The 11673-nt window shown below is 38.7% G+C and overlaps 1 protein-coding gene across 1 annotated transcript in view; it reads left to right on the top strand.

Moving 5' to 3' along the window:
• Positions 1 to 7925, top strand: part of LOC139840906 (uncharacterized) — an 8497-nt gene extending 572 nt beyond the window's left edge. Inside the window, exons 2-4 of the mRNA XM_071831147.1 lie at positions 2156 to 2379; positions 2489 to 2626; positions 7671 to 7925. Coding sequence (XP_071687248.1) covers positions 2156 to 2379; positions 2489 to 2626; positions 7671 to 7925 — 617 coding nt within the window. The remainder of the gene's footprint in view (positions 1 to 2155; positions 2380 to 2488; positions 2627 to 7670) is intronic.
• Positions 7926 to 11673: the final 3748 nt, after the last annotated feature.

Here is an 11673-nt window from a genome sequence, read left to right as displayed (position 1 = left end):
CGGTTGTGTTCTAATGCAAATACGCTTATTCCTCGAGACAACTAAAAGTGCACGAGAAGAACTATCCGACTCATGATCTAGAGTTGGCGGCGGTGGTTCACACAATTTTAGTTTATCACTTTGAATAATTTATCAATTTCAATGATGAATATATGACCACTCATAACCTATTAATATAGCCTAATCTATCTTATACAGTACGAGTAAAATTTTAATAATGCTATAGATATTCAGGTAGACATTAGATGTCCCACAATTGTGTGAAGACCGGGTTATGTTTTAACACAGTTTCTTTAACGATTTTTAGCGACTTGTGAATGGTGTTTAAAAAGCTAGAGAAAATGTACAACCTAACATTAGGAGAGTGCAATTTGAAAATCTCTGATTTCTATATACTGGAAATAATACAAATAGCTGAAGAAGTCAATTATCAGAATGTTAAAGACTTTTTCAGCAGGCAACTTTCGACCTTGTTCTACACTTAAAGTTATTTGGCTGATTTTTCCCTTCATTTTAAGTATGAATCAAGAACAAATCATCCTTTAGTCCAGTAACGATGGACAACATATTACATAAGACATACAAACAATTAAACATATGATTTTTAAAGTACCTTAATTGATTTCTAATGAAAATTACAATTTTTATAAGTAGGAAATAAGGTTTTGTGAAGAGGGTATGATACATTTAGCATATAAATAAACATCACAAATCATAAAAAATAAGAACTCGTTATGCACATCAAGATTGTGTAAGCAAGTGTTGAGTGTGAATCGAGTTAAACGAGTAAAATGAAGAATGTTGATGGGACAAGAGTTACGATCGTGAAATATGGGTTGCGGTCGCGAGATTTCATGTGTTGAAAATCAAGACATCACGACCGCTAAATTTTCTATGGTGACCGCGAAGTGTTGTCGACTAGAATTGGATTTGGAGTAGGACTTCGCGTTTGCTTCGAATTCGTTATCGTTTTACAATATATATATACCCCCATATGTAACATGCAATGTATACCTACGGAAATTAATAATATAATACTCTTTGGTTGGTCGAGGATTAAAGTAATCAAGTTTGATCACATATAATCTCGTTACATTCTTGGGTTTTTTTTACATTTTTGCTAGTTTCTTCGTGTTCATTACATTTAATCCGTTTATTGTCAGTGACTTTGGTAACCTTGTGTTATCAAGTCTTGGCTCACCTAATCGTTCTTAACATCAAGTTATGAGATCTTGGTGCAATCTTCCCGAGAATGTAAGAATAACATTAATAAAACCAACATAAATGCAAAACTAACCAATCACAACTAATCTTTCCAGATTCTAACACATTGATCTCGAGTAATCTTAGACCATCACTAACAAGGCGTTTTGGAGCAAAAATGGGACTAGCACGCCGACAACATGCCGTTAACGCGGCGTGATGAAGGGTCGAGGGGTGTGGCGTGCTGGATGGTGGCACGTGACGTTTCGAGCGTGTTGCAGGCTTAACGCAACGTGGAGCTTCTTTATTGATCCGAACTCTAACGGATATATTTTTTATATCCGTTATTAAATTATGAAATTTAATTTAAATTATATTTATTAATATACTTTTTATATAAATACAACACAATTTCAACTCACATTTCTCTCTTTCTCCCACTTTTTATAACTCTTCTAATTTTCTAATCAAACATCAAGCATGGATGCTTATTTAGCTATTGTCGATGATTCTTCGAACGACAAATTATTATTAAATGTTTTGGGTGCGTACGCCGAAGAGCAAGATCGAGAAGCTGATGAAGGCCCAAGTCAAAAAACCCCCCAAGCACCCTGATCGTATCTTCATAGGGATCGTGAAGGTGCTGCAACACGTATATGGAACGACTATTTTAGCGAAACTCCTACGTTTCCTCCTAGCAAATTTAAGAAACATTTTCGAATGTGCTCGCAATTATTCCTATGTATCACACAGGGTATTTCCGAATGCTCTCGTAATCCTTTGCCCGCGCACTTTGAATTTTTTAAACAAATACCCGACGCTACTGGTCTTTAAAGTTTTAATATATATCAAAAGTGCACATATGCGTTACGCCAATTGGCAAACAGTACATCAAGTGGTATGTTTGACGAATATTTGCATATGAGTGAGTAAACCTCATTAATGTGTTTAGAAAACTTTTGTTTGTGTATTACTGACTTGTATGAAAGAGAGTATCTACGAAAACCAACAACACACGATATTCAGCGATTATACGCACCGCACGAAGCAAAACATGGTTTTAGAGGGATACTTGGAAGCATCGATTGCAGGCACTGGGAATGGAAGACTTGTGTTGTTGCATGGCAAGGTCAATTCACAAATGGTCATAAAAAACTGTCTCTTATACTCGAAGTTGTAGCTTCGTATGATATGTGGATATGGCGCACCTATTTTGGTGTAGCAGGTTCCAACAATAATATCAATGTGTTAACACGATCACCATTGTTTGATTCATTCTATTAAGAACGATACACCTCCACCTGCAACATTTACCGTAAATAGTCGTGAGTACACATACAGTTATTATCTCACTGACGGTACTTACCCAGATTGGGCTACACTTATTAAGGCATTTTCATCCCCAACTGATGAGCCTTACACGGTTTCAAGAAAGTGCACGAAAGGATGTCGAGCACACATTCGGTGTTCTTCAAGGTAGATTCAATATATTACGTGTGCCTGGACGAGCTTGGAAAGCCAAAATGTAACGACTCAACCCGTTATCCAACCGAATACGCAGCAAATTTTTTTTTTATATGTGAAAGAAGGGTGCGCGGCGCGCTCCACTGCCTGTGCACGGTGCGCACAAGGCCTGGTCAGCTTCTGTCCGAAATTTCCAATTTTCAATTAAAGATCTCCCACTTCCAGACACTTTTAGACGAAACGCTTTTCACAACATATAATATTAGATAAAACTAACACGTTTCAATAATAAAACGAGTTTTACAACACCGGGCCCACATCGGCTGTTTTACGTCTTTCGTACAAAATACAAGTTTCAATCCCAATATACATTTAGACGAGTTAGGACTCTATAACCCAACCCGATACCAAGAGCATAATCCCGGGGACTACCAAATCCCCAATCCGCGTCCGTATATCCAAAAGCTACCCCATCGAGCCCAAGCGCTCCTACGCAACTAGTCTAACAACTAGCTAGCCTCATAACACAATACCTGAAAAAGGTAAACAACGAGAGGGTAAGCTAAAAGCTTAGTGAATGCAATAGTTATACATATACATATATAATCTACTTACTTGCAATCACTTACACAATACCGCATACAAGCTAGCAATTCGACAACCATGCAAACATCATGCATAAAACTAATATCCGCAATTCGCAATAAGCTAGCAACACCGTTAGCATATAGTTCACAATTAAATATGCTAATACAAAATTCACACTACCATGGTTAACCAATCGTACAAGGGAACGGTACTCGCGAAAGACCGTCGGAGTTCATAACATCCATTAGTGTACATACGCCGCGTAATCACTAATTCCCGGGTGATGTCTTGAACACCGCGACTAACTCACCCCCATGACAATGTGGTGTCTTGAACACCGCGACATTTTCACATGTCAATCAAATCAAATGAGTGGTGTCTTGAACACCGCGACAATTCTACTCCCATGACAATGTGTTGTCTTAAACACTGCGACTATTCCACATGTCAATCAAATCAAATGAGCGGTGTCTTGAACATCGCGACAATTCCACTCGTTACGTAGAATGTGGTGTCTTGAAAACCGTGACAATTCCACATTCCACGCTACACAAATAAATACATTATATACGTACACGCATAATTATTCCACTCACCTTGGATTGCCCGCACAAGTCATGTATGTAACTCGCATCCAAACGCAACCGAGCAAGCCTTTACCTATAATACGCATATAGGTATACACATAATCAACATACATTCTCTACAAGAGAATTTGACGCCAACACCTTTAACCAAGGGTTTATACCTACATCCACAATCCGCCCATTTAGACATCTAACGTGAACTTCACCAATTACCACTACGGGTGGTAATTCTGACCCATTCAAACAAGTACAATTTAACCAAAATTATACTTGACACCATTTAATCCAAAACTAGTGCATTACCAATTTTGACCCATTAAAGCCAACCCATTTTGACATAAGTCCCAAAAACCTCCTTAATCACTAACGGCTAGTGATTAACTTTCCAAATACCATTTAACACTTGAATAAAACATTTATATATTTGGTTCATCAAATCTTGACCTCATAACTTAGTTTGACACCAAATCAAGGATAACACCCATTTTGTCATACAAACATGTTCTTAAGAACATCTAAACACTAACACATTACAAACTAGTGAATTAACACCCAAACCATGACGAATACTTTCAAATTCGTCATCAAACCCTAAACCCACAGTAATCGGGTTCACTTACACTAGCAATACAATAAAACCCCCAATTTCATGAGAAATGGGGTTTAGAACCCTAACAAGCTCAAACCCTAACATGAACAAGAATCATAACAATTAAATTCGGAGTTAGAGCTTACCAACACTACCAAAACGTAGCCGTTAACGAGGTGAACAACCTTAACTCTTGCACCTTAACTCGAATCAACCTCCTTCTCCTCCAAATGGAGCTTTCCCTCTCTAAAAAACTCTTCCTCTCTCTAGGGTTTGAAGATGAGAGAAATGTGGATGTGAAAATGTAACACCCCGTTTTTCCCCGTACATGATTTATAGGTGAATTGGGTATGTACGATAGGCGTATGAAGGGTTCGGGACATTTTCTAGTATTAAAGCTTTGAGTGCGAAAGGTTATGTCAGATCACGCCTTGGGTCGCGGCGCGACACAGAAGGTCGCGGCGCGGCATTACACTAGAATCAGGATCAGAAAGCTTGTAAACAAAGCCACCAGTTTGAGGCAATCGTCGCGGCGCGACGAATAGGGTCGCGGCGCGATCATGCTGGCAAACTGATCCCGGATTTTGTAATTTTAAGAGAATAATAAGGGCATTTTGGTCTTTTCGCATTTGAACCAGATTGAGATCTTAAATCTCATCCACTCTTTTCATTTCCTAATTTCTTTTCCCTTTTCATTTCATTTTCCTCCCAAAAACTCAAACACCCAATTGGATTCAAACGGATTTTTGGAAAGGAAGAATCGGGAATTGATCTTTGGCGTAGTTGACAAGTGTGTTCTCCTCGTTCTTAGATACACGGTGATACTAGTGGTAAGCTCTAACTCCGAAATTCATTTTCGTGTTCATCATTCAAATTTGGGGCTTTTGATTGTATGATTCATAGGTGAAACCCATTTAGTTGCTAATTGGAGATTAACACCAAGATTCGGGTATATAAGTGTTAAAGGCGGGTTTTGGGTTGGTTAATGATTTAACCATGTTTAAGACTTGAGAATGGTGTATAATCATTAGCATTAGTGATTATTGGTGTTTTGAAGACTTTTAGGGTTTTCATGGTTGACTAATTTTGACTAGAGTCAAAATTAGGGTTTGTTGAGGATTATGACCCGATTGTTGATTTATTAAGGTTTATAAACTTAAAATGGATTAAGTTGAAGTATAAAACCGAGTTAAACATGTTTTGGTGTCAAAACTTGTAAATGGTGAGATTTTGACCTTATGGGTCAAAATTAGGGTTTGTGGGCGATTTTGAGAACGATAAGTGTTTAACACTTATATTCGGGTTTAATTGGCATATTAGGACCATTATCACTTGTGTTAGTCATTATTGGTTAGTTTGGACGCGGTTTGTCCTTGGAAGTGCATTTGGGTCGAATTTGCACTAAGTGTCAAATTGGGTTGGTTTGTAAATCCAATCTAAGTGTGTTGTTGAATTTGTGATAATGGATTAGGTACTTTCCATTGAAGAGTTGCGGATTACTTGGTTGCATTCATCAAGGCTTAAGGTGAGTGTTAATATCCTATATGCATATGTATGTGTAGGATGGGTGCGGGTCGGGTGAAGGGGTTCTCGGTTATAGAGCTCACTTCTCATATAGGTGGAATTGTTGGACTTGTGTATAGGTCCAAATGGGCACGGTTGTGCGTTTTGGTTGACCATCTTTGACGAGGTGCACACCTTGCGTGTACTCTATCACATGGGCGTGTGATGTGGATTATATAACCCCAATGGCGAAGGGTTAATATTGTGAGTGGAATAATTATGCGTGAACGTATATAATGTATTTATTTGTGTGGTATGAATGTGGAAGTGTCGCGGTGTTCAAGACACCACATTCTAGGTAACGAGTAGTATTGTCGCGGTGTTTAAGACACTACTCCTTGTGTAATTGACTTGTGGGATTGTCGCGATGTTTAAGACACCACAATGTCGTGAGAGTGGAAGTGTCGCGGTGTTCAAGACACCACTCATTGTATTGAATGAAGTGTGGGTTCGTCGCGGTGTTTAAGACGCCACATTGTTGTAAGGGTGAGTTAGTCGCGGTGTTTAAGACATCACCCGGGGGACTAGTGATTACGCGGTGTATAAGTAACACTAGTGGATGTTATGAACTCCAACGGACTTACATGTACCGTTCTCTTGTATACTTGGTTAACCATGGTTATTGTGTTGTAAGCGTAAGCAAATTATGTTATTCGAGAGATATATACATATATATACATATATATTGTATACATATAATGTTGTATTGTCGTGTTGTAGCTAACCCTCCGGGTGTAGCTTATTGGCATTGTTCACATCGTTGTTGGCAAACTTATATTTTGTTGATGTATCTTTAGCTCATTGCTTAGTGATCTTACGGTATGCTTAGACTAGCTTGCCTTTATGTTTGGATGCTCTGGTATGCGGTATTTGCTATTTTGTGGCGTGTCCATTTTATGCATATATATGTATGTAGTATATTCTCACTCACTAAGCGTTAGCTTACCCTCTCGTTGTTGATATTTTTATAGGTTCGCATGCTTGGCGGCTCGGGTAAGCTTGGGAATTAGAGATCTCGGCTAGGTTGCTTTAGAAGATCTTGCTTTTGGACTCGATTAGGATTTGGGTAGCGTAGTCCCAAATCACCATGCTCGGTTTTGTGTAAACGTAACTAGTCGGGTCATAATGATTATAACCGGTTTACGATTTAATTAATGAACCATTGTATTAAGGAGTTTAAATCATTAATGTATGTTTTAAGTTCGATGAACTTACTTTGATAACAAATACGTTTTGGAATATGTGTAACGGGACCTAAAGTATTATTTAACGCGTATTAAAAGGAAAAATTTTTATGGGCCGGTTTTAATACGGGTTGGGTTGTTTCAGAAAATGATCCAAAAGTGGATCTAAAACTGCCAATATGTCCACAGATCCGCTCTCAAGTGAAATGATCAAAATGCCCTTCATTTAACTCAAAAGTAGAAAAAACAGAAATCTGTCGCTAGGCAGAGTGTGATGCGCGCACACTTAGAGTGCGCGGCGCGCACACTTAGAGTGCGCGGCGCGCACACACGTCTGGACAGATTCTGAGCTTCAGGGACTGATTCTGACAAGTCCTGATTCTGATGTAAATTCTGAAAATGCATAAGTGTTAGGTAGACTTTTAGTGGCGCTTTCTGGCGCACACATTTACTGACACTTTCAGGAACATTTTCTGATGCACAAAAATTCAGGATGTTACACAAAAAATGTCTCGCATCTTATACGCTTGTGTACTATTGCACAATATGATCCAAGAGGATAACGGTTTTGCTATAACTTCACTCGACGAAGAGTATCTAAGAGATCCAGATAACCAACCTGCTTTTGTTAGGAATCAAAATAGTGATCATGCAACACGAGCTAGGGAAATACGCGACAGAGATGTGCATAATCAACTTCGGACAGACTTAATCGAGGATATATGGAATCTTCCACCAAATTTCTGACGCACCAACTAGTTTTTTTTTTATTGTATTTTTAGGACTATTAAATTATTGTAATCTTTTATTTTATGGACTTTTTTATTATTGTAATATTTTATTTTTTGGACTTTTTAATTATTGTAATCTTTTATTTATTTTAACTAATGTGTTTTTTAAAAATTAATTTGTTATTGTAACTACAAAATAATAATATAACTAATTAAACAAAATAAAAACTAAAATCAAGAAAAATGAAAAAGAAATAAAAAATACTTAACCCCTACTCATCAATACGTCACTCAGCACGCCACCCATTATTAACAAGTTTACCATTACACACATCAAACACCTCACCCCTACCCAACAACACGCCAACACGCCCATCATTGTTAAAGATGGTCTAAGGGATCCAAAAGTGGTGCTTGTTCATGGAAACAAGTTACATGTTGCACGACATTACGACAAGACTATGTACAGGAAGCACCCAACAAAAACAACATCACCGTTAGCACCAGCAACATCACGTTTCACTAGTACGAGTATTATATAGTTGATTTTACGACGGAATCCGAATCCAGGGGAACATATCAACTTCCTCATTCGTTTCTAACTTGTGATAGTGGTGTTGTTCTGATTATAGAAAAGATTCTGATAAATACAATAACATACAAAAGCTACATTGCAATATATTTACGTGAACATGTTTCAGTATAAAGTACCCAAGTTGATTTCAAAATTGTACAACAAACATTAAATACGTAGGCAGCATTTCAAAATTGGAACCCCATGTCTCGCCACCACTTCCTTCATATAAATATGTGCTAAAACCTCGGAGGACGAAGTCTCCTTGATCAGTAAGAATAAAGCACTTTTCGCTAATCGGTCAACTATAACCCAAATTGCATCATAGTGACGCGGCATTCTCGGTAACTTTGTAATTAAATCCATAGTGATGTTCTCCCATTTCCACACAGGTATCTCCAAAGGTTGGAGTTTACCGTATGACATTTGATGTCCTGCCCTAACCTATATACACGTCAGGCATTTCTGAACATACTTCACAATATCACACTTCATACCCTACCACCAATAATCTCTTTTCAAATCTTTATACATTTTGGTAACACCAGGTGTACCGAATACCTCGAATTGTGTGCTGCTTCCAACAATTTCTTCACGAATTCACAAGATTTTGGATCCCAAATTCTTTCGTATCGAGTTTTCAAACCCCTGTTATCCTCCTCTAACAACTCAACTTGTCCCACCATTTTTCTCATTATTTAGGCTCCCAGATTCAAGTGTTGTTATATAAGCAATCCTTATTGCTTCATGTAATTTAGGCGTTACAATTAAAGTAAGACACTTCACTTTAATAGGTGGGTGGGAGGTCTTTTACTGAGGGCATCAGCGACTACATTCGCCTTACCCGAATGATAAAGAATATCACAATCGTAATCCTTCACTAAGTCTAACCATCTTCCCTGCTAATTGTTCAAATCTCGTTGATCAAAGAAACATTTGAGGCTCTTATGATCAGTATAGATGGTAAACTGCACACCATACAAACCATGTTGCCAAATTTTCAATGCAAACACAACAGCTGTAAATTCAAGATCATGGGTCGGGTAACGCTTCTCATGCGTCTTAAGTTTCCGAGAAGCATAAGCAATGACTTTACCCCTCTGCATTAACACACATATTAGTCAATATTAGTCAAGTCAACAATGTAACTTAGTCTAGCATAAATATAGCAGAGTTTAGTAGTCAAGGGTATTATGTTGTATAGCCCAAATAGATAGGAAATCGGTTGGCTTACCTGTGTATAAAGGGAGCCGTATGATTTGTATCAGGAACACAGACAAATATAATACGATACATGAGTTGATATTCTTATATGGTATCAGCCTAAACCCTTCTCCCATCTTCTTCTTAATCGATCTCACACCTCCACATCTCTACCTTTACATCTCCCTGCTATTCTTTATCCATGTCGTCTGATCTCACCAAACTTCAACCCATCAATCACATACTTCACTATGTTCCTATCAAACTCGAATTGAATGATAGCCAATACAATACATGGAGTGAATTGTTTAAAATTCACTGTAAAGCACATGATGTAATTGCACATCTTACCTCTGAAACAATACCTGCAACCTCTTCTTCAAAGGCTCCGGAAATAACGCAAGCTGAATGGGACAGACACGATGCTATTGTTCTTCAATGGCTCTATGCAACCGTCTCCAAAGGATTACTCAGAACAATCATGGAACCTGAACAAACGGCTATGGAAGCCTGGGAACGGTTGAAAAGTGTCTTCCACGATAACAAACATACTCGAGCACTAGCTCTCATGAACCAATTTACAAACTGTAAATTGGAAAATTTCCCGAACGTATCTGCATACTGTGAAGAACTCAAACACCTTGCCGATCAACTAGCTGATGTTGATTCAAAAGTTTCCCCTGAAAATCTTGTTCTCCAATTAGTTGCCGGTCTCAATGAAAACTACAGCACCATAGCTACCACCATCAATCAAATGGAGAAATTACCATCCTTTTATGATGCACGATCTAAATTAATCCTTGAAGAAACTATGAAACAACGTCAGGCTGCTATGAATCCCACTAATTCTGCCCTAATTGCCACTCATGAACCGAAGGAACATACGAACCCTAATTCAGGTCCACGTGACACCAATTACTATCGTCAGTCGAACAATCGTGGCCGTGGACGTACCGGTAGCAGGGGTGGCCGGAATAACAGTCGAGGCAGCGGTGGCGGAGCTCCGGTGCAACCTGGAATGGTTTTGGTAATGGTTACGGGAATCAAAATTACGGGAATGGTTCTGGTCACACTTGGAATCCGAATTGAGCTCAACCTTGGTCACGGCCCAATTCTTATGGTACTCAAACTTGGACTACAAATGGTAATGGGCCGAACACTTATTCCCCTTGGGCTCCAAACAGTTCCCCCTGCCCATACCCTACAACCACTTGGTCCCGGCCCAATCTGAATGGTAATGGACTGCTTGGCCCACGACCACAAGCCCATTTAGCTTCTCACAATTCAACACCATCGATTGCATCTACGGATATCGAGCAAGCCATGTATACGATGTCTCTCAATCCACCCGACAACAATTGGTACATGGACTCGGGGGCCTCTTCACACATGTCAGGTAATCGAGGTACTCTCTCTCCCTATTTTAATTTGAGCATTCCGAGACATATTCTTGTTGGTAATGGCAATACACTTCCCATTCGTGGCATAGGACACACAACCTTACCTCACCCTTATCCACCTTTTCATTTGAAAAATGTCCTACATGTACCTCACATAATTAAAAACCTACTATCTGTTAGACGATTCACTACTGATAATAATATTGCACTTACATTTGATCCGTTTGGTTTTACTGTGAAGGATTTCAGGACAGGGATCCAACTTATGAGATGTGATAGCACCGGTGACCTCTACCCACTTACTCCTTCTGCTGTTTTGTCTCAAGATATTTGGCACCACCGTCTCGGACACCCCGGTGCCAACATTCTTCGTTTACTTCAAAATAATAAATCTAATGTGTCTTCTAATAAAAATGTTATGTTTTGCGACTCTTGTGTTTTAGGGAAACATATAAAATTACCGTTTGTTAACTCGTCCTCCACTACTAAATCACCCTTTGAAATTGTGCATAGTGATGTTTGGACCTCGCCCCTAATTAGCTCTTCCGGACACAAATATTATGTATTTTTCCTCGATGATTACACCA

The sequence above is a fragment of the Rutidosis leptorrhynchoides genome, chromosome 4, assembly GCF_046630445.1.
Source record: "Rutidosis leptorrhynchoides isolate AG116_Rl617_1_P2 chromosome 4, CSIRO_AGI_Rlap_v1, whole genome shotgun sequence".
Taxonomy (NCBI): domain Eukaryota; kingdom Viridiplantae; phylum Streptophyta; class Magnoliopsida; order Asterales; family Asteraceae; genus Rutidosis; species Rutidosis leptorrhynchoides.
This window is presented reverse-complemented; position numbering and strand designations above follow the sequence as displayed.